We start from the raw sequence: 20,847 nt of genomic DNA, 5'->3' as shown, positions 1-20,847 counted from the left end.
TCTTCATCGTGTAAAAATTATGCCCGTTAACTTTAAGGTTGAGTGCCTCGTACTGCCGAGGTAGGTTTCAGTGACAAGAATGTCGAGGTCCTGAGTTGCTCGCCAAACTTTGCCTTTTTCTTTTGTATTTGGCGCTCTAGGCTTTCGTAATTGAAATGCCTTGAGAGTTGACAAGAATGAAGAAAGGCAGAAGGGGCTTGCTCAACACGTTTAAGTGTCAAATGTCGAAAGTTTTACTTGCACCGGATGGATTGAGAGTTGAATAAATACCAAAGAGGAAGAGCCCACGCAATCTGTCTCACTATGATGTGTGAGAAAGACACATGGTAATAAATCACCAACCAGTTGCGCCTAAGATTTTACTATAGAATTACAAGTTTGTCTGCAGGCATCGGAGTGGCTACCATTTTTGTGACTCAAGTAGTTAGTTATATTTGCAAATTGGTGTTTAGGTTTTGCTTTCGTTAGGATTAATCACAAATTAGTGAAAGGGAAAGATGAACTTATTTGTAACAGAGAGAGAATTCATGTATTATTCAAATACATATACGAGGAAGAATCCAATATTACACAAGTCGATATCACTCTACAGATTTTGAATCATCTTCCCATGTATGTGGGATATGGCAATGCCACTATTTATATATGAACGATATCATTATTACATACGACAACATAAACGCCAAACACACTATAATCTATATTATATTAATCCCCATTAATATCATATATCATATATTTAGTAATTTGTGGCGCTCAGCATGGTCACGCTTTTGGAAAGTGACCTTCAACCCATGCTTCATGTACATGGTCAGTGCCAGCTTTGGCTCCACCGGATGATTTTCGACCACCTTCACACGGTACCGGTAAATGATGGAGGCAGCGACGAACTTCATTTGGTAATAAGCGAAGTCTTTGCCCAAGCAGAGGCGAGGACCGCCATTGAAAGCCGTAAATTTGTATGCAGACTCGCTCATGAAGCGGCCGTCCGATGACCGTAGCCATCTCTCGGGCTTGTACTCCCTGCAGTCCTTCCCCCAAATCGCCTCCATTCTCCCCATGCTGTACATTGCGTATATCACTTTTGTTCCCTTCTTCAATATTGTTCCATCTGGAAATACGTCATCTTCAACTACCTACACATATAGTTGACCCAATATTGTTTGCAAGGGATAATATAGACAGTCACAGATTTAGCCGGTTAGGTAAACAAGAATCTCATTAAATTAAGACTATATCCTTCTAGGGTGTCATCGTTGTTGACCGAAAAACAAAAACCAGTTATTCACTTAATTATAATTCACCTCAGGAAAAAAATAGATAATTAGTAATATATATATGTGTGTGTGTGTGTGTATTTATCTCACAATTATATCATGACTATTGACAAGCTATATGATTAGTTGAAGAATGTGTGAGGCATGACAAGTCCCATAACATGCCATGCATGCACTTAAAATGGTTACTTGTTTGAGTAAACTAATGTTTAAAACGAAAAAGAAAATTAAGGTGCAAGTTGTGTAATTAACTGAACTGAACTTACCTCCTTGTGATCTAATGGAACTGAAGGGTACAACCTTAGAGCCTCTGATAGAGCTGCATGAAGATACTCCATCTTCTTTATCTCTTCTGGCTTGAATACTACTGCTTCATCATTGTCACTTTTAATTTCATGATCACGATCACGATCAGATGATGTTCTTGCGCCCACAATCCGGCATATTTCTTGAAGAATCTTGTGCTCCACCTCCGGATTGTGATGAAGCAGCCAGAAGAACCAGCTCAGTGCCACCGATGACGTGTCTCTCCCTGCAAGTATGAAGTTGACGCATATATCCTCAAGAATTTGTCCGAAAACGCCTCCCCCCTCTCGTCTTTCAAACCCATAAAAACCGTTAACAAGTCTGATCTAATCTGCTTATTCTTCTTATCCTTATCATTAGAAGCATTAGAATTATTGGTGGCAGAAATTAGTAGCGGGAGCTCTTTCTTCCTTGTCCGAATGACGTCTTCCGCAAACTCGTCCACTCCTCTTATGGACCTCTTTAGCTTCCTCTCAGCGCCCAAGTTTAAGTACCTCATGGTCTTCCACAAGCACGATGGGGTCACGAAGCGCATAAGTGTTGCTTCCGTTGCATCCTCAAAGGCCTGAGCGAATGGTATTTTGGGTAACCCCAGCTGCAAGCAACCAGGGTCGACCCCAAACGCGATCATGCAAACATTGTCAAAAGTCAACCTCAAAAGAATGTCTTGGAGGTCGATTGCGGTCGAGTGTTTGATGGAGTCCTCTAAAACGGGCAAAAGCCTACCATGGACAAGTTCAAACAACGAATCTGCGGTCAGTTGCCGGAACTTAGCTGAGTGGAACTCGATGCTAGCCGTCTTCCTTTGTTGCCTGCCACGTCTCGTCGTCCGCGTTGAATATTCCATCCCCGAGAAGATCTCGAACGGTGTCTCTGAAATAAGGGCCTTTGGGAAAATTGGAGAACTTGGTCTTGAGAAGGTGCTCCAAGTTACGAGGGTCTGAAGTGATGACGCTAAAGAGGCTGCTAAACCAAGGGCCTTGGAATAGAAACGTGCCGTTTTGGTGGCAAAGAACTTGGGAAAGCCACTCATATATGTTGTTGGTTTGGAGTCCAAGTACGGCAAAAGAGAGAGAGGGTAGCATGCCAAGCACCGGCCAAACGGGTAGGCCATGGCGCCTTCTTCTGCCTCAACGAGTGTATGGTTATGAAAATACACAGAGCCAGAAAGAGCTCCAAGATTTGGATGTGGTGAAGGAAAAAGAGTTGCGCCGAAACCAAGTTTCCGGCCACGAAAGTCTCGGAGAAGGAGGGGGAGGTGAGATTATTGATGGGAGGAGGAGGAGGAGTGGTGATCATGTTGTTGGAATGAGAGGAGAGCCTATATGTGATGGGAGTGTGATTTATTAATATTGGCAGACTCACACTATGATGAAATTGAAATGAATGGGTTGGTTTAATTAGGTTGAGGAATGGCACGGTGGAGGTCATGTGTTATATGGGGGGCGGTCATGAGTCATCATCTGTGTGTTTCTTGGCGTGCATGTTTTCTACTTCTGTCTTTTACCCTAGAGCTTTCGATTTGGTGAGCTGAAATGTATTCTGGGCAACAGACGTGGCTGCCCACCCATTTATATAAGCTTATTCGAGTTCATACTTGTATATTCTTGCGGGCCCTACCATGGAAAGCATTTTGACGATTCAAACCGTGTAGTATTTAGGACTTTTTTCAATTAAATAGTGTGTTCTTCTTAGCATTTTCTACAATTAAATAATTGCCATTTTAGTAGTTTCTTGAAATATTGATTTCTTTTGTTTTCTGATTTGCTTAATTTTTTTATTAAAAACTGAATGAAGAATTATAAAATTAGACGATTTAGACATTAAAATAAAATTTACAGTACTCTCATATTGTATTCCTCAAATAAAGTTAATTAAAAAGTCGAGAGATTATATATAAAATTTCTTTTCGTATGTGTGTGCAACTAACTAACGATTCACTTTAGAAATATGCAAAATTTCCTTTCCACATATTTTTTTTTTTGTCGGAACCTTTTCCATATATGGAGTGATCACTATTCCTGAGCTATCTAGCCACTACCTAGGGTGAATATATGAAAATATTACTATTCACTTTGGAGAATATGGTCCGTGTGTAAAGCGGACGAATGGGAATGTCGGTCTGTGTGTGTGTTGGTTTGAGTAGAATATGGTGTATATATATCTCTTGAAGTTTAAAGCAAAATGTTGATGCTTTCCCAAGTACCGTCAAACGAAGAGTGGGCACGGTTTGTTCCAATGCGGTTTTAAGTGAAACCGAAACTAAAATAAAAAGCTTTTGTAATTTCAAACGGTTTCTATTCAGTTTCAAATCATTTACATATAAAATGAAGAAAATTCTATCTCTCAACAACATTAGTATATTACACAGGATGTGGTCTTGGTATTTCCAACTCCCCCATTTCCTGGATCTTTCCTTCTTTTCGGCCTTTTTCCCACTTGGGCTGTTGGGCGGCTTCCATTTTCTTTAGAAATTAAGAGCCATTCTTTTCTTAAAAATTAAGAAAGTCGATACCTTTGAGAGTAAAAGTCGATACCTTCCATCAGAGGGTTTTGAATTTTACACATCACGGTCACTAAAATTCAACTTATCACCAATCACAAGATTACAATTCAAATTTGAAATAAATTTCAACATCAAAATGCTTTATAATTTGCAGTAAAATGGTCGTACTACTGCTGAACTAGATCAAATCTCTTTTTTATTATAACCCAAAAGATAAAAAAGCCCAGTGCCCTTTTGATTCAAATGAATCCTAACCCTAAGATTAATCACAAATGATTAACTAAATTAACTAATATAAGTTTTAAGTTCTTACCATATTAGCTGGAACGAAGTGGAGGGAGATAATTGTTGAGAATGGGTCTGACATTAATGGGAGGAGGGACATTACATGAGCTTATAAGATGTTAAATTACTTCCCATATTGCTACTTGGTTTTATAATGAAACCTTAACTCTATTCGGGAATCACAGTTTAAAGGCACTGAAGGGAAAGGATTGGATTCGCGGTATGAAGGGGATATGGGGATGAGAGTTGAGGGCTTGGGGCCGACTGATTTGCAGAGCTTTTGTGTGAAGTGGAAAGATTTGCAGACCCGTTGAGACTTGAAACCCACCGATTCGCAGTGTGTGAGAAAGAGACTGATGAGACTGAGAGCACTGACTCTGAGCAGGCAAAGATTGAGAAAGTGGTCAAATTATGGTGTGGTTGAGTTTTTAGTATGAACTCTAAGAATCAATCAATTAGGACACAACATCAATGGGTATTTAATTAAATATTTTTTTAATACTTTCAGAGCGGTTTAGTTTTGGTTCGATTTCAAAGGTGTTCCTTAGTTTTTCTTATAGTTAAATGATTGTAATTTTGGTAGTTTTTTGAAATATTGTGTTCTTTATTTTTCTGATTTGTTTAATTTTTTTATGAAAAAAACTAAATGAAGAATTATAAAATTAGACGGTTCAGACATTAAAATAAAATTTATAGCTACTCTCACAACATATTCCTCAAATAAAGTTATATAAAGAGTAAAGATTATTCATAAACTTTCTTTTCGTGTGCATGTGCAACTAACTAACAATTCACATTAGGAAATATGCAAAATTTCCTTTTCCATATATGGAGTGGTCACTATTCTTGAGCTATCTAGCTACCTAGCGTGAATCCATGAATATATCACTGTTCACTTTGGAGAATACGGTCTGTCCGTATAAAGCAAACGAATGGGAATGTCGGTCTCTGTGCGTGTTGGTTTGAGCAGAATATGGTGTATACATGTATGTCTTGAAGCTTAAAAAAATGTGTGAAAAATAAAATATGATGTATAGATATCACACTTTTATTTTTATATTATGTAATTTTTAATTATTTAGTTTCATGACCTTACTTTAGGAATTAGGATCGCATTGAATGCGTGGGCCAAAAAACTATGGTGACCAACATGCGTATATAATTGCATACGTAACAACATCACATATATACGTGGCAAAATATTTCGAAGATTTGTGTATACAGTTTGATGATGAGTTACTTAACTAATAACTTAACCCAAATTAACACGTGTTTTCAAATGCACATACGACTTTAGCTAAGTTAGTTGAAGCAATTAATATGCTTCAAGCTTTGCAATCAAGTTTGAATCTCATTTTTCATAATTTAAGTTAATTTAATGTAATTATCTTAATATTTGTCAAAACAAAAATAAACATATTCAAATGAAACTAATTTTTCTAGTTATAAGAAAAACTGGACGTGAAAACCTAATGAATTAATGGTGAATGGTAACAGACACGTACAGAACTGGGCTTTAAGCCTTAGGGTTTCGTAACCGGTGGACACGTTAATGTTGGGCTAAAAAGGCAAATACATAGAGTGATTCTATGTACGGGGACTAAATTTATATATACTAAAACCCAAACCGGGTGGTTACTGTTCTATAACAGTGTTTTGACGTAATTGCCCTTCATTGCTGCTGAGTCTAAGGCTTTTTTCCCTGTTTAGAACAGTGAATTTACAGCTTTGCCCTCATTTGGTCCTATCTGCTGCTTATGCTTGGCTTCGACTTTGTTTCGTTTTGTTTTTAATGGGTTGTGTTTGTTTTTGCTACAGTTGCAGCACAGTTTTGTCAAGCCCACGTGTTGGTCATCGCGTGGTACTTTGATGTTTTTATTAGCTTTTTGTATAGTAAAATTACACCAATGCTTTTTGTTGGTTGTCTTTGACGGGATTGGACTGCATTTCACTTTTTTTTTGTGTGGTTGTGTTTGTTTTTGGTACAGCTGCAACACAGTTTTGTCAGGCCCACGTGTTGGTCATCGCATGGTATTTTCTTTGGGTTTTGTTTTGTTCCGTTTTGTTTCCTCTCATTTTCAACTTTGCTTCACTATCGCTCTCACCCGTTTTGTTTCCTCAAATTTTCGTGCTGTTGCTTTCAGTCGGTGTTTTGTGCGATTCTGCTGCCTGTGGTTGCTCGGAAAATACGAAATCAATGTAAGGTTTTTATTTACACCCTGCGAAAGATAGTGTGCTCGCTTATTGTTAATTATTTTTATTTCATTTTGAATTTGTTAGTTTATCTTTTGTGCATCTGAGTATATGATTCGATGTTTTAGACTGGATTTTTGTGGTTTTGAGTTTGTGGGTTTTTTTTGGTGCGTGAGAAGATGTTATCCAATGGTTTGATTCAACATTTTTCTTCGATCTGTTGCAACTTTGCTGTCCCTGTGCCCCTTTGTCAAACTTTGTTTTCTGTTTTTTTTTTATTTTTTCTGTGTTGCTTTTGTAAAATTGAAGTGGGAGTTTGACGGATGTTGATGAATCCCGCAGTTTATCGGCAAAGAAAACAACACCTTTTGTAATGTTTGTAGTAATTTACCCATATATTCATAAAGTGGTGTTATTTTTATGGAGGATGGTTGTTAATCTTTTTGTATTGTTAATTTCGCAGCGTGTGGGTTGCTCGGAGACCACTGGGTTATGCTTTTGTTCACTTGGATCACGGTAGACATGCAGAGGATGCAATTGGTGAATTAGATGGTATGTTTAGTATTTGGCTATTGATTTTTAATATGGGGTTTTCTTAGTTTATATCATTCGAATCCAACATAAGGGAGAAACATAAGTTCATCTGTAGCATTGTTTGTGAAGCAGCATAATTAGATGGTAGCTATTTTCAGATGCATATTTCAAAATCTTCCTTATGCAACCTGTGATTTTTCACAAATTATACATGTTCAACTAGGTCTAGGTTTCTTCTTTATATAATGTGGTTGTCACCTTCGTTGGAATTTCTTCACTTTTTGACATGTGAGATATCTCAATCAAAATAATGCTCATCATATAACGTATAATTTAATAGAACAATATTGATACCATTGCTTGAGTTGTGAGCATTCTGTTTTCCTCTTCTAGAATTGTGACTTGCGGTTTTGCTTTTATGATTCACTGTTTTATTTTTTATGTCAATCCTTTACTTATGCATTGATGGGTAACTCTTTGGTTCTGTTTTTTGTTAAGCTTTTTAATTAGCCCAGGCTAGCTCTCCATTCCTAATGGATGGGTTTGGTTTCTGGATTAAAAATGTAGTTTCTAACCATGACATCTAAGAAAATTAGTCTTTTTTTCTCCTTTTCAGCTTATTAAACATGATTTGCTAAGTGTTTATGTTTTTAATTTTTCTATTTGTAGTGTGAGAAAATTCTTATTATCTCCTTGACTCTAGAGTTTACTGCCTGCACAATTTGAAGTTTTGTTCCGCTTTTGGTAAGTGATGTTTGTTCTTTGTAATATGTGGTTTCTTTTTGAGTCTTCTCCTTTGAATCATTGCTTTGCTGCTTTTATCAAACGTTCCCTATTTGATAATAATGTTAATTCAGGTTTAACATCTTATATTATTTTTGAACAATAATAAGTTCACAGTATTAGATTGTTAGTGGGGGTTCAATTCAAGATCACAATGCAATGTGCTTTGTTCTACAATTGTGTTCAAACGTTTTGGATTTCTTTTTTTATCTATAGATTTGCATTAATATTGTTTGTTGCCAAGTTAGTTCTCTTCCGTGCACATCGATATATAAAGCTTGAGATTTAGATTTTCAATCATGTGATCCTCAAATGCTTTAGTAATTAGTTGGTTAAATATCTGGTGATCATTTGGGGCTATAGAATATTAAATTTGTTGTCAATGCTTTGAAATTTAGCTGAGTACCATGGATACCTGATTGTTTCAAATTTTTGTTTATTTCCGCTTCACATTAATGTAAAGTTATATTTATGAAAGAAAAAAAAAAACAGTTTACACCTATGCCACCTGACAGGCATAGTTGTTTTTTATTTATTTCTTAACTTATTAAAACTAACTTAGTAAGTGTTTTTCTTTTTGGTTTATGCATTTGCAGTGTGGGAAAGTAATTGATTATATCTGCTTAACCCTGTTTTTCCCTTTTGGGACAAGTGCTTCAGATTTTGTTGTACTTTTGGTAATTGATTATTTGGTTTCCTCTTTAGTTAGCTTTTCCAACTATTGTTTTACTGCTTTCATAATGTGTTAAGTGCTTGATAATAGTTATTTTTTGTCATATGTTAATTTCTGGTCATTTGTTTTACTATCCTAATATGAAATGTATTTTTTTTTTTGTCAAATTTAGTTCTTTAATTACTTTTGGTTGGCTTATTTCTTTTCTAAGTCCTTTTTATTTTTGGAATTTCGAGTTTATGTAGTGGTTATCGGTTTTGTGATAGTTATGTTAAAATTATTTTAACCATTTATTTAATTAGGAATGAAAGAAATCAATCCTTCCTTTCATATTTGTTTACAGATTTGTGTTATACTGATTCTTATCTTATAAAATTTATCTCTCTTTTAACAGATTCAATGGAAACAATTGAGGTCACCCCTATTGCAAAATTGCGTCCTTACACTAAAGCGGAGAAAATAAAGATTCGTGTCTGTAGGATATGGAAATCTAGCATTTCTGCAACTGTTCGCAAATACGTTACACTACAGTGTATCTTGGTTGATGAAACGGTAAGCCATCATTCTCATAATTCAAATTAAGTATTTTAACAGTTATAGTTATGTAGTAAGATTTTTTTTTATATTTCATTGTTAGTTTGTTAATTTATATTTATGTTTATATATATATATATAATTTTTTTTTTAACAGTTTGATTTTTTAACATGTCTAAAGTGTTTTGCAAATCTTGGTTGTGATAGTTGACATATTTTCAGTTAGTTTATTTACCCACTGTGCTCATTCAATCTCTCTGTACCAAAATATAATGTTTTTCGCTATTTACTTGCTCATAAGTCTTTTAATTATGTTATTATTCTTTTTCTTTTTTTCTTTTTTTTTTCTTAATATGGTATGTGATCAATTACGAAGAACAATGCGGTTGAAGCATTTGCGTCAGACATTGATTGTGAACTGGTAGCCTCAAAGATTGATGCTGGTAGTTGTTACGAAATCATGAATTTTCGCACAATCAACATCAGAGGACAGTATAAAGTGGTGCCGCATGAAACCCAGGTTATATTCACTGGTGCAACATCGTTTAAAAAACTGTTTACCGTCTTTCCACCCATCCCTCGACATAGGTTTTTCCTACTAGATTTCAACATGCTCTATCCGCGTCTGAACAGAGACGATATTCTTACAGGTAACATCAATACGTGTGTATTTGTCTATATATATATATATGTGTGTGTGTGTGTGTGTGTGTATCTACATGTCCATCAATTAAAAACATTTATGTTGTTTTTTCACTGAAATGAGTTTTGACATTATTTTTGTATTAATTTTTTAAATTGTAAGATGTGATTGGCCATATAACTGCGGTCCAGCAATTGGAATCAAAACAGATTAATCAAAGAATAGTGCAGAAGTGTGATATACACATTGAGAATATCAGGTTGTTCTTTTCTTTAACTGTTGCAATTCCAATTTGTTAATATTATTTTCTCTGTTGGGCTGGGAAGAAAATTTAGAGTTTGTTTCTCATTTGTTTTGTGCACAGAAAAGAAGAATTGTCTGTTACATTGTGGGCAGATATTGCAGAAGCTTTTTGTTCTTTATCGATCCAGAAGTTGTCTTTGCCGATTATTGTTGTATTTACAAGTTTAAAAGTCAAGATTTACCTAGGTAAGCTCATCTAACTAATACCCATCTTTTCTGTCTTTATTTGGATATGTTCTTACATTTCTTGCTGTAAACTGTTCCACTATTTTATCATTATGGAATTTTAGTGTATTTGATTGTTACTCTTTAGGACAGAATTTTGATGTCTTATTTTTCTTTCTTTCTTATTTATAAACTGTTAGAACCTGTTTGTTACAGTTTGTATTTTGTTTCTAGCATTACATGTTCAAATTATTTTATCACATTTTTATATGCATCCATTACAATAGTTTCCTCACATTTAAACATCTATCATCCAATTAAAAACATTTACTCATCTATCATATTTGCTAATATTTGTTTTACAATTCTGTTATTATTTTTTGCCATCGATAGAGAACATCGTTTTGAATAGTACTGGCTCCTCCCTTTTTTTCATTGACCCAGACATCCCGGAGGTTAACTCATATAAATCAATGTCAGTGCACTTCTAAAATCGTCCTTCCTGTTCAAACCTCTAAACATGCTAATTTTTCAAAATTTCTTATTTTCTTTTTAAACTTGCAGGTTCTCAACCTGTAAAGTCCCTGTAAAAATGCTGCCTCCTTCTTCAAGGCAGGCAAATGAAGCTGAAATTCTGCGTACAGCAAGAAGAGTAACAATAGATGAGCTGGCCTTTTTGGATCCTGATTTGTATAAGGTACACAAATGATTTATGCTTTTCTATTTTTTTTTTTTTAAACATTTACCTTCATTTTTACATATTGAACAGAAACTAATTTTGTTGTTGTTCTTTTATGACACACGTGTCATAAAACATGTGACAGAATGATACATTCCTATGTAAAGCATCTATCAAACGTTTTGACACACGTTATGATTGGTGGTACAATGCTTGCCCTAGCTGTGCCAAACAAATGCATAAGGACCCGTCGACCGGACAACTCATCTGTCAGAAACACCCCAACCAAATTCCAATACCATGGTAACATTCAATATGCAAGTTTGTTATCCTGTTTTTTTTTTAACTTTTTCTATGATTTTTAATTCCAAGCTGTTTCTTTCCAACTGAAAAATGACTTCAAATCTGTAACCTCTGTTCTTTAAACTTCTTTGCTCTGATTGTTAACAATGAGTTATAAACCATAAAAAAACTCATGGAATTCAATTTTTAAATATAGGTACAAAGTTAATTTCATTCTTGAAGACAACACTAATGAAATTAGTGCTTTGATAATTGGCAAAGGTGGTGAAAAACTCTTTGGTATGCCCTACAAAGATTTGGTCATGAATCAGATTGATTGACTAACAACAACTGCCAAATGAGTTTTTGCGACTGATTGGACAAAAGAAGATTTTCCACTTGCGATTCAGAAATAGAAAAAGTAGTTTTAACTCAACTGACGTGTTGGTTTACAATGTGTCTGATGATACAGCTATAGAACCAATAACTCCACAAATCTTACCAAGAGCAGTCACAGTATCTTCCACTAATGTATTATCTTTGACCTCACCACCTGAAACAAGCGGAGAATCACATAAACGAAAGAGGGAGTCTGTGAGGAAAGCTCTTTTTACTGGCAGTGAACAGAGGTATAAATTCAAACTCCATAGTATCATAAAATCTGACACTTTTATTTTACTTCATTGTGTTCAAATATTCATGTGTTCTAGCTATCTTGCTTTGCTTAATATATACCTCTCAAGAATCTTTTTTTTTTTTTTTTTTAAAGACACAATTTAAGTAAAGAGACACGAATTATAGTTAGACAACATTTTCTATGTTTTATCCAATAAAATGTGCTCATCACTCATAGTCATTTAAAACAGTGAAGCAGAAGAAATTCCAGAAGTTGACCCGAAAGAGTTTGATGAAATACCTATCAAATTGCTGAAAAAAAATCCACCTCCAGCTTCTGCAAAAACAGATAGTCCCTCCAAAAATTAACTGGGTCAGTATGGTTTCATTTTGCTAAATTCTTTGCTTCAAAACTGCTCAACTGTGAACTTAATCACTATCTAAATGCCTTGCATTATTTTTCTTTGTACAGGTTGGTTTCTCAATGACAACATTGATAATGGTCCTGCTATAAGACGTTTCCTCCTCTGCTACAATATATTTTGCATCTTTTGCTACTCTGTATTAAACATTGTCTAATATCTTTGGTGGTTTGCAAATACCACTTTCTGCACAAAACTGGACAATATTTTTTGCACCTCCGTATACCAGCATTTGTTAATTTTTTGTGTACAGAAGCTGGTTTAGTTTTTAGAGCACAAAGAACAGCTAAAGTAGAATATATAGCTCTAATATTTTTTGTATCCCTGTATGAAAGTATCTGCTAATATTTTGTTTGTAAGTATGATCATCCTAATCCAAAAACACTTATAAGTGCTGTGATCTAATCATAAAATTTCGTGTTTATCCCTACCTTCTCACAATTCAAGCTTTTCTCCAACTTTTCCATTTTCTTTGTTATTAATGTTGTCATTGCCTTACAAATTCATTTTCAAGTCTTTAATATAGCATTTCATTCTGCTTTTAAAACCCGCAGCAACGCGCGGGTATAAATAACTAGTTTTATTTCTAAACGTTCATCAAATTTTTTATTTTTTATTTTTTTAATTCATATTCAGTTATATTACGCATGTCTGGCTGGCCACAGTGAATGTCAGAAGTCAACCAACGGTCCTGGATATCAACGAAAATGCTGGAAAGGTTATCAAGGAAACCCTTACCCTTCTTGATGGTTGCCAAGGTATGATACAACTTTGCGAGTAACGCTACTCCTACTATATTTTTACATACTAAATTTGTATCACCTTTTTAATAAAAGTAAAATCCGTTAATATATTTAGGTCTCATCTCTATTAGAAAAGTGGTAAAAATGTGATAAGAGTAGTATTTTTGCTTTGCAATATATATGTGATGATGTTGCTGTTATTATTCTAAAAGAGTAATGAATAATGAGTATTTTTGAGTGCTAATAATAATTGTCTTACAAACAATATATTGCTATAATTGATCATAATCAGCAAGCTAGCTAGCTAGACCCATTAACCCGTTATTAATCTTCTTTTAACTGCAACGGACGTAGTTTGCCTTGTTGTAATTACAGATATTAACGATTGCGAGGTATCAAACCTTTGCATTAGCCCAAAAGACGGGTCAACTTGCCTGGAGGCTTTAATTGCAGTTGTCCACAAACAAAACAAAGGAGATGGGATGAGAAACGGAGTGGTTGCAGCTTAGAGGAAAAGTCTGGCAATCAATCTCTAAGAGACGTACTAACGTTGCACTGGGAAAGTATATATGTTAGGACACATACTACGAGGCATGGATAAGGTGGTATCCCCTCGTATCTCCGTGTACTATTGTATCTTTATGTCGTCATCCATCAATTCTTCCTGTTAATTTGACATATTCCCGTGTCGCTTTGTGTTGTAACCCCGTGGCCGTTTCTGTGTCCATGTACCATAGCATATATATTTATGTTAATTATTTCTCTAATAATTAGAGGTGAAACTCTTTTTTTTCCCTTCTTTTATTTACCATGAGAGCGCAGGCGTTTGCATAGGCATTTTGGTGTTGACCACAGGAGGTTTTCGGATTTGTTGGGGAATAAAGAAAAGAAATTCATCAAACTCAGAGAAGTTCTTTCAACATAATGATAGCTTATTGTTACTACAACAACTCATCTCTGATCATATAGGTTCCGTACGTGGAATTAATAGAAAATTTCACTACAGAAGAGCTCGAAAACGCCACAAACAATTATGACGATAGTGAAGTCATTGGAAAAGGAGGCAATGGAACTGTTTACAAGGGAGTTCTACATGACGATAAGGTGGTTGCCATTAAGAATTCCGAGAATTATGACTAAATCCAGATCGCACATAACGAGGTAATTTTGCTTTCACAAATCAACCATCGCAACGTGGTGTGGTGAAGCCATTCAGTTGTTGCTTGGAGACGGAAGTGCCCTTACTAGATTACGACTCCATCACAAACGGGACTCTTGCAAGTCATATTCACATTAATATCTTTAATCAGCAGACGTTTTCGTTTTCACTTAGACTTTCATGGGAGATGTGCCTTAAAGTTGCAACGGAAACTGCAGGGGCGCTTGCGTACTTGCACTCAGGAACTTGTGTGCCCATCATACACAGAAATGTCAAAGACTGCCAATATCATGTTGGATGATGTCTACACAGCAAAAGGTTGCCGACTTCGGAGCTCGAGACTTAATCCTATTGATCGAACTCTGTTAGAGACTTTGGTGCTGGGAAAACTTGGATTTTAGACCCAGAATATTTCGCAGGTAGCCAATTGACAGAAAAAGGGACGTGTACAGTTTTGGTGGAGCTATTAACAGGTAAGGAAGAACCAGCCACATTCTAAAAGGATTAATCTGGCAAAGTACTTTGTTGCTTTTAGGGAAGGTAATCGCTTGCGCGAAATTCTTGACGATCAATTGGTAATCGGTGTCAGTGAGGTAATCTTTGAGTAACTGGTCGGTTGCTGACCTTGCAATTACGTGCTTAAAAGAGAGAGGAGAGGAAAGACCAAATATGAAGGAAGTCAAGACTAAAGTTAGAAGAGCTCCTGTATATGAAATTTTTTGAAGTCGTAGTGTCTATGTTACCTAGACCTAGTTAGAACCACGACCTAGTTAGAATATTTATTCCGAGCCTTTTCTTGATGGATAATGTCAGGGAGACTAAATGTGTAGACTAAATTTTATAAACTAAATGATATGAAAGTTAATAATTGGATTATTACTTAATTGTTGATAAACGTGCTTAAATCTTATTAGTGACACATCATTTAATTTGTAAATTTAATCTATTTTAGTCTTCCTATCATTACTCTTTCTTGATTATTCGTTTTCTAATTAGACAATGAGGATCATCAACTGATGATGACACAAATTCTTTTGGCATAATTGTTCAGTTGACTTGGGCTGTGCAGAGTATTAATTTCTAAAGTCGAAACATGTGCATTGTCCATTTTTGGGAATTGAACAACAATTTAAGGACGGACGTACATTTGAGTTTGGAGAGACACTTCATTACGTCTGTCTGGCTAGGCAGCTCTCACACTTGGCAGGCCATCCGCCTGCAAGCGGCTTCAGGAATATTGTCAAACCCTATTTTGTATAATTTTCCAACACTATGCTTGGTTATTTCCAACTCGACGGCCAATTCTTAATTTCCATGGAAGTATCCGCCTACTTTCTCACTGATGATGACAGCACGGATAATTTAAAGCATTCTGTATATATTGTGATTTCTAACAAATAAGCTAATCAAAGACTTGCACCTAGCCTACTTGATGACCGATCAGCCATGTCGAACCACGAACAACTTCTGCTATTTCTGGTCATCATCATCATCTTCTACTTGACACCAATTTGTCGGGAGAGAGAAGAATGTGCCGACGAAATAGCCATAGCGACAAACACATTTTGTAGGTTGAAACGTATTATTTGTCAGCTAAAAAAGCTTGTACCGACAAAAATATTTGTTGAAAGATGGAAATGCTGACAAAAAGGATTTTGTCGGGAAGTTGAATTTTAGCCGACGAAATACCAAATTTTCCCTCTTTCTTAAAATTTACATTTGAATACCAAATTTTTTACGGTTAGGGCTTTTTAAATTCCTAAGCCTAATTAATTAAGGAAATATATTGCGATAACTCTCTTTAACTTTCACGCTGCTCCTTCTCTCTCAATCAATCACGCTTTTCTCTCTCTCTCTCTAGTTTCTCACATCCCTCTCACCGCCTCGTCCCTCTCGCTCTGTCATCCTTCACTCATGGACTCGAATCTGCGCTCTCTTTCCTTTGAGAGGTAGGTGGCTTTCAATTGGTCTTTCTCATCTCTCACTCACATCTTTGTCGCTCATCTCTTTCCCTTTCTCATATTTATCATTGTGCACCTTGTTGTTGCAGTGCGTGGCCCAAAATTTCTCGCCGAATTTGATAATAGAAGGTATGTGATGGAGATTTGGATAACTACACTATTTGTGGAGTTTTGTTTTTGGTCTTGTTTTGATTCTTGACCTAGAATTGGATATTGAATTGAATGGTTTGTGTTTTTTCTTTTCTTTTGTTTTTTTTTCTTTTTTTTTTTTGTATTGGGTATAAATTGAATGCTATATTTTACATTTTGATTGGGTATGGAATTGATGGTATGTTTGGAGTATGAGGTTGAGGCGTGTAGTGCATTCACCTATTGCTTGTTTTTTTCCCTCAATTGATGCTATATTATTTGTTCAAATTGTTAGATTTAGGGGTCGGGTAAATTGATTTTAGGGATTTCAATTGTGACCTGGGTTCTGATATTTTTTAGAGAGATGAGGCTTGACTATGGCTTAAGTTTGGGGTCAATTTTACTTTACCAGGCATTGGGAAGTAATTACACGAGTGCCAAATCTTCTCTTCAAACTGCCACACAACGTACGGTTCGATTATTTGACCAAAAAATCGTACGGTTCGATTAATTTAACTTGCTGCTGCTTTTGACGCGTGGAGGTTTGGAGAGAATTAATTGAGTAAACAGGGGGGATCTACCATGCGACACATGTAAAGAGCAAGGATAAAATAAAGAGGGAAAAAGTTAATTTACTGAATTAATAGGCAGGCCTTCTCTACATGTTTTGTGGCCTCATTGTTGGGGGTTGCCCTTTGCACTCCAAAAAAGTACATATTTTGTTCCTAATCAGGCCTAACTCTTTGAGTTATACCCTTTTTTAATCAAAAAATTTCCACCGTCAAAATTATTATAAAAGTTTCGAACCCTTCATCTCTTTCCGTAATAATAGTACAATAAAAAATAAAATAAAATACTTGTTTACCATTCATGTTAGTGGTGGATTTGTCTACTCAATTCACTCATCAAGTAACTTGTATGTTTCAATGTTATTATCTTGTATAAGTTACGAATAAGTGAGGTTAAGAATGATGAACATTGAAGATTGTCGATCAATGTATGTGTTAAAAATTGTAAAAGAAACTTAATTCACTATAAACTTAAAGTTTTCATTATATACCTTCAACTTAACGTGGAGAAAACAAATTATAGGAACAAGAAAGTGAGGAAATCTCATGGTATATTTGAAGATAAGAATAAGACGATCTAAATACAACTCCAAAAGTTGTTCAAAATACTCCTACAAAATTTACCCCGAAAGGAAAATAAGAGAATAATCAAATACTAAAAATTATCCAAAATATTAAAATCTGCAGTCAAAATTTATGGTGAAATCACACAACTCAAGTATTACATAAACAAAGCTCACAACTTGCTAAAAACACAGCTCAAGCAAAACTAATACATAACTTTTTATTCCTCAAAACTAATTACAGTTAAATTTACGCTTTTTGAGCTCCTTCATAAACTTATCTGCTAATCATCCTCCCTCACGACTCAAAATTAGTAATTAATTACATCGAATCTCCCAATAAATCCCAATTCTCTGAAGAGGTCTCGACACTTAATTGTACAATATTAGGCTCTTGTTTTTTCAGAGTATCATATACTTTTTCAATGAAAAAAATTCAATTTTTTCTTGGACGTAAACATATTTTCTCATTCATTTGCCATGACAGGAATCTATGCTTTGAACAAGCATAAGATACAAAAGAGTACCTAATTTTTGAATATTTCTTTTTAGGTGACTCATGCTTTTCCTCCATTATTTTGTAGGAACACTGGGACAGGACCATTCATTTCTTGGGGGAGAAATAGAACACATAAACTAATTAACAATAATTAAATAAAGGATAAATTACACTTTACCACCTCAAGTTTGGGGTCAATTTCAATTCCTTACAACATTTTTAAAACATTTCACTTTCATACCTCAAGTACTATTTTATTTCAATATAATATCTCCATTACATTTTCCATCCATTGATCTATTAAGTGTTGACGTGGCTGTCACATTTATGCCACGTGGCTGCCAAATGTGCGCCACATGGCAAAAAAAAAAAAAACCTTAATCTTCTAAATTTAATAATAATAAAAAAAAACTTAGAAAATCCAGATTCCATCACCCCACCCTCATAACCTTGAACAAAAAGAAAAAACCCGGATCCCCCCAACCCCCCCCGGGGCGTGAAACCCAGATCCCATATCCCCCCCCACCGGTCGGAGCCTCATCGTCTTCCATCCGTCCGCACCCATCCTCCACCACCTTCTCCGCACCCATCCTTCACCTCCTCCGCACACCCATCTTCCCCCTCCCCAACCTACAACCCATAAAGAAGGAAATAAAAAAAAAAAAAAAAAAACCAGCGCACCCACCCTCGCACGCATCCTCTTCCCTCCTCTACACACCCCACTCCTTATTGGGGAAGACGGGATTTGGGTTGTAGGGAAAGGGATATGGGGTTTTTTTTTCTTCTCTTTTCTTTTCTGGGTTGCAGGTAGTGGGTGCGGGGGAGGAGGTGGAGGATGGGTGCACGGTGGGTTTGGGGAAGACGGAGGGGAAAGAAAGGGGTGGGTTGCAAGGAAGGGGAGTCGGGGAAGATGAAGATAGGTTTTTTTTTCTTTCTTTTCCTCTCCTTTTCTTCTTTTTCTGGGTTGCAGGTTGGGTGGGTAGCGGGGTTGCGGGTTCAGCTTTTGTTTTTGGTTTTTTTTTTTTTTTTTAATTTAGAAGATTAAGGTGTTTAAAAAAAAATTAAAATTTTTTTTGCCACGTGGCAGACATTTGGCAACCACGTGGCATAAATGTGGCAGCCACGTCAACACTTCACGGATCAATGGATGGAAAATGTAACGGAGGTACTATATTGAAATAAAATCGTACTTGAGGTATGAAAGTGAAATGTTTTAAAGATGTTGTAAGGAATTGAAATCGACCCCAAACCTCAGGTGGTAAAGTGGAATTTACCCTTTTTTTTTTTTTTTTTATATTCCTTGCACATTGAAAAATTTTGGTACTATTTGGGGGGTTTTGGTGTTGCAAGTTCAACGGTTGGCTTATGCATGGCTTTATTAAGCTAAAATAAGTGCAAGCCCAATGTGTGGTATTCATCTTCACTTGTAAGTAAGAGGTCTCATGTCGAATCTTGTGTATGGAAAATTCGATGTCAAATTAGGTTGCCTATTGTGTGGTTTAGCCTCTCCCTCCCCTTAGTGTAAAATATATTGTTGTACTAAGAAGAAAAAAAAATTATTGTGTAACATTTTGTACCTCCTTTTATTCATTGTGATTTACATCTTATTCAGGGACTGAAGAGAACTTCTCAAATGGCAAGTGGTTTGAAATGTTGATTGCAAGGTTTGGATGAGCTGTTGTCTTGGCCTTTAAGAATATATGCATCTAGTACATGCTTTCTCATCCAAGATGCAAGTGAAATTCAAGTTTGATACATAAAGAAAAACCTTATTACAGATATCACTGTGAGTAGAAATATTTATTTATAATCTGTTTTACGATACACTTGCAATTAGGAATACATAATGAATAAGACTATCTTACTCTGAATTTGAGAAATCAGAATCTATGAACTCTTTAGATTAGGTATTTTTAAATCAATTATGATGGTCTGATTTTAATTGCATGCTAGTTGATGTGTAAGATTGGATTTGGAGACAATTTGTTGCTGTTGTTTAGAATGGTCTGAATTGTTTTCAATTGCCATGTGTGTTGAAATTTATCCTTCGTCTTTTATTCTTTTCAAGTGAACTTTGACATAGACACCAAAATTTATGAATACTATGACTACCTCAACAGACTCAAGCTATTTTGATACAAGAAGTTCAAGTTTGAGTTACATGAGAGTTTGGACAAGAGAACCAGGGCAATGAGAGCTTTTGTATGAACATTTTCAGGCAGAGTGATTTTTGACATATGTTGGTTGGTTCATTTGTAACATTCCTTCAATTTTGTTTTTATGATTTCACCTATGATGCTTTTGTATAAGCACTGTAGATATGCTTTTGTACATTCAGCATTTATCATTCAATAAAACATAACTTCTTAACAATTTTGTGTGTTGTATTTTGATATGCTTATGTAATAGCTAAGCATTAAAGCATTTTTTTTTATTTTATAAATTAAATGTAATCCCGACAAACCAATTTGTCGGGAGAGAGAAGACTGTGCCGACGAAATAGCCATAGCAACAAACACATTTTGTATGTTGAAACGTATTATTTGTCGGCTAAAAAAGCTTGTACTGACAAAAATATTTGTTGAAAGATGGAAATGTTGACAAAAAGGATTTTGTCGGGAAGTTGAATTTTAGCCGACGAAATACCAATTTTTGTCAGGAAAATTCTTAGGCGACATGCTTTTAGTGACAAAATTGCTGACAAACTTTTTCATTGGGAAAGACAGTTTGGCGACAAATTTTGACTTTTGCCGATAAATTAATTTTGTCGGTAAAGTCAAAATTTCTAGTAGTGTGTGCATTGTCCATTTTAATTTGTCGGCAAAGTCAAAATTTCTAGTAGTGTGTGCATTGTCCATTTTGGGAATTGAACAACAATTTAAGGGACGGACATACATTTGAGTTTGGAGAGACACTTCATTACGTCTGTCTGGCTAGGCAGCTCTCACACTTGGCAGGCCAGCCGCTTGCAAGCGGCTTCAGGCATATTGTCAAACCCTATTTTGTATAATTTTCTAGACCTAG

The 20,847-nt window shown here is 35.5% G+C and overlaps 2 protein-coding genes and 1 long non-coding RNA gene across 3 annotated transcripts; 2 read left to right on the top strand and 1 right to left on the bottom strand.

The window, feature by feature from the left end:
* Positions 1–515: 515 nt before the first annotated feature.
* LOC125472024 (cytochrome P450 86B1-like) lies at positions 516–3,103 on the bottom strand. The gene is given in 5 exon segments (XM_048573061.1): positions 516–1,136; positions 1,544–1,839; positions 1,842–2,394; positions 2,396–2,701; positions 2,703–3,103. Coding segments are annotated over 5 exon segments (1,872 nt in total). The 5' UTR covers positions 3,015–3,103; the 3' UTR covers positions 516–731.
* A 3,204-nt stretch (positions 3,104–6,307) lies between these two features.
* LOC103956338 lies at positions 6,308–12,624 on the top strand. Its single transcript, XM_048572811.1, has 14 exons — positions 6,308–6,405; positions 6,519–6,573; positions 7,031–7,119; positions 8,952–9,109; positions 9,468–9,741; positions 9,897–9,993; positions 10,099–10,223; positions 10,596–10,677; positions 10,767–10,899; positions 11,027–11,184; positions 11,381–11,463; positions 11,636–11,792; positions 12,030–12,151; positions 12,251–12,624. The coding sequence occupies exons 4-13, from the start codon at positions 8,957–8,959 to the stop codon at positions 12,145–12,147; spliced, it is 1,380 nt and encodes a 459-aa protein (XP_048428768.1). The 5' UTR covers positions 6,308–6,405; positions 6,519–6,573; positions 7,031–7,119; positions 8,952–8,956; the 3' UTR covers positions 12,148–12,151; positions 12,251–12,624.
* A 3,237-nt stretch (positions 12,625–15,861) lies between these two features.
* LOC125471954 lies at positions 15,862–20,196 on the top strand. Its single transcript, XR_007254021.1, has 4 exons — positions 15,862–16,051; positions 16,153–16,192; positions 19,436–19,609; positions 19,944–20,196. It is a non-coding gene; the product is annotated as an uncharacterized LOC125471954 (long non-coding RNA).
* The last annotated feature ends 651 nt before the right edge of the window (positions 20,197–20,847 follow it).

The sequence above is a fragment of a genome, unplaced genomic scaffold, assembly GCF_019419815.1.
Source record: "Pyrus x bretschneideri cultivar Hongxiangsu unplaced genomic scaffold, Pyrus_bretschneideri_v1 Contig63, whole genome shotgun sequence".
In the NCBI taxonomy this organism is placed as follows: Eukaryota; Viridiplantae; Streptophyta; class Magnoliopsida; order Rosales; family Rosaceae; genus Pyrus; species Pyrus x bretschneideri.
Note: the sequence above shows the minus strand (reverse complement) of the source record. Positions and strands in the feature narration are given on the sequence as shown.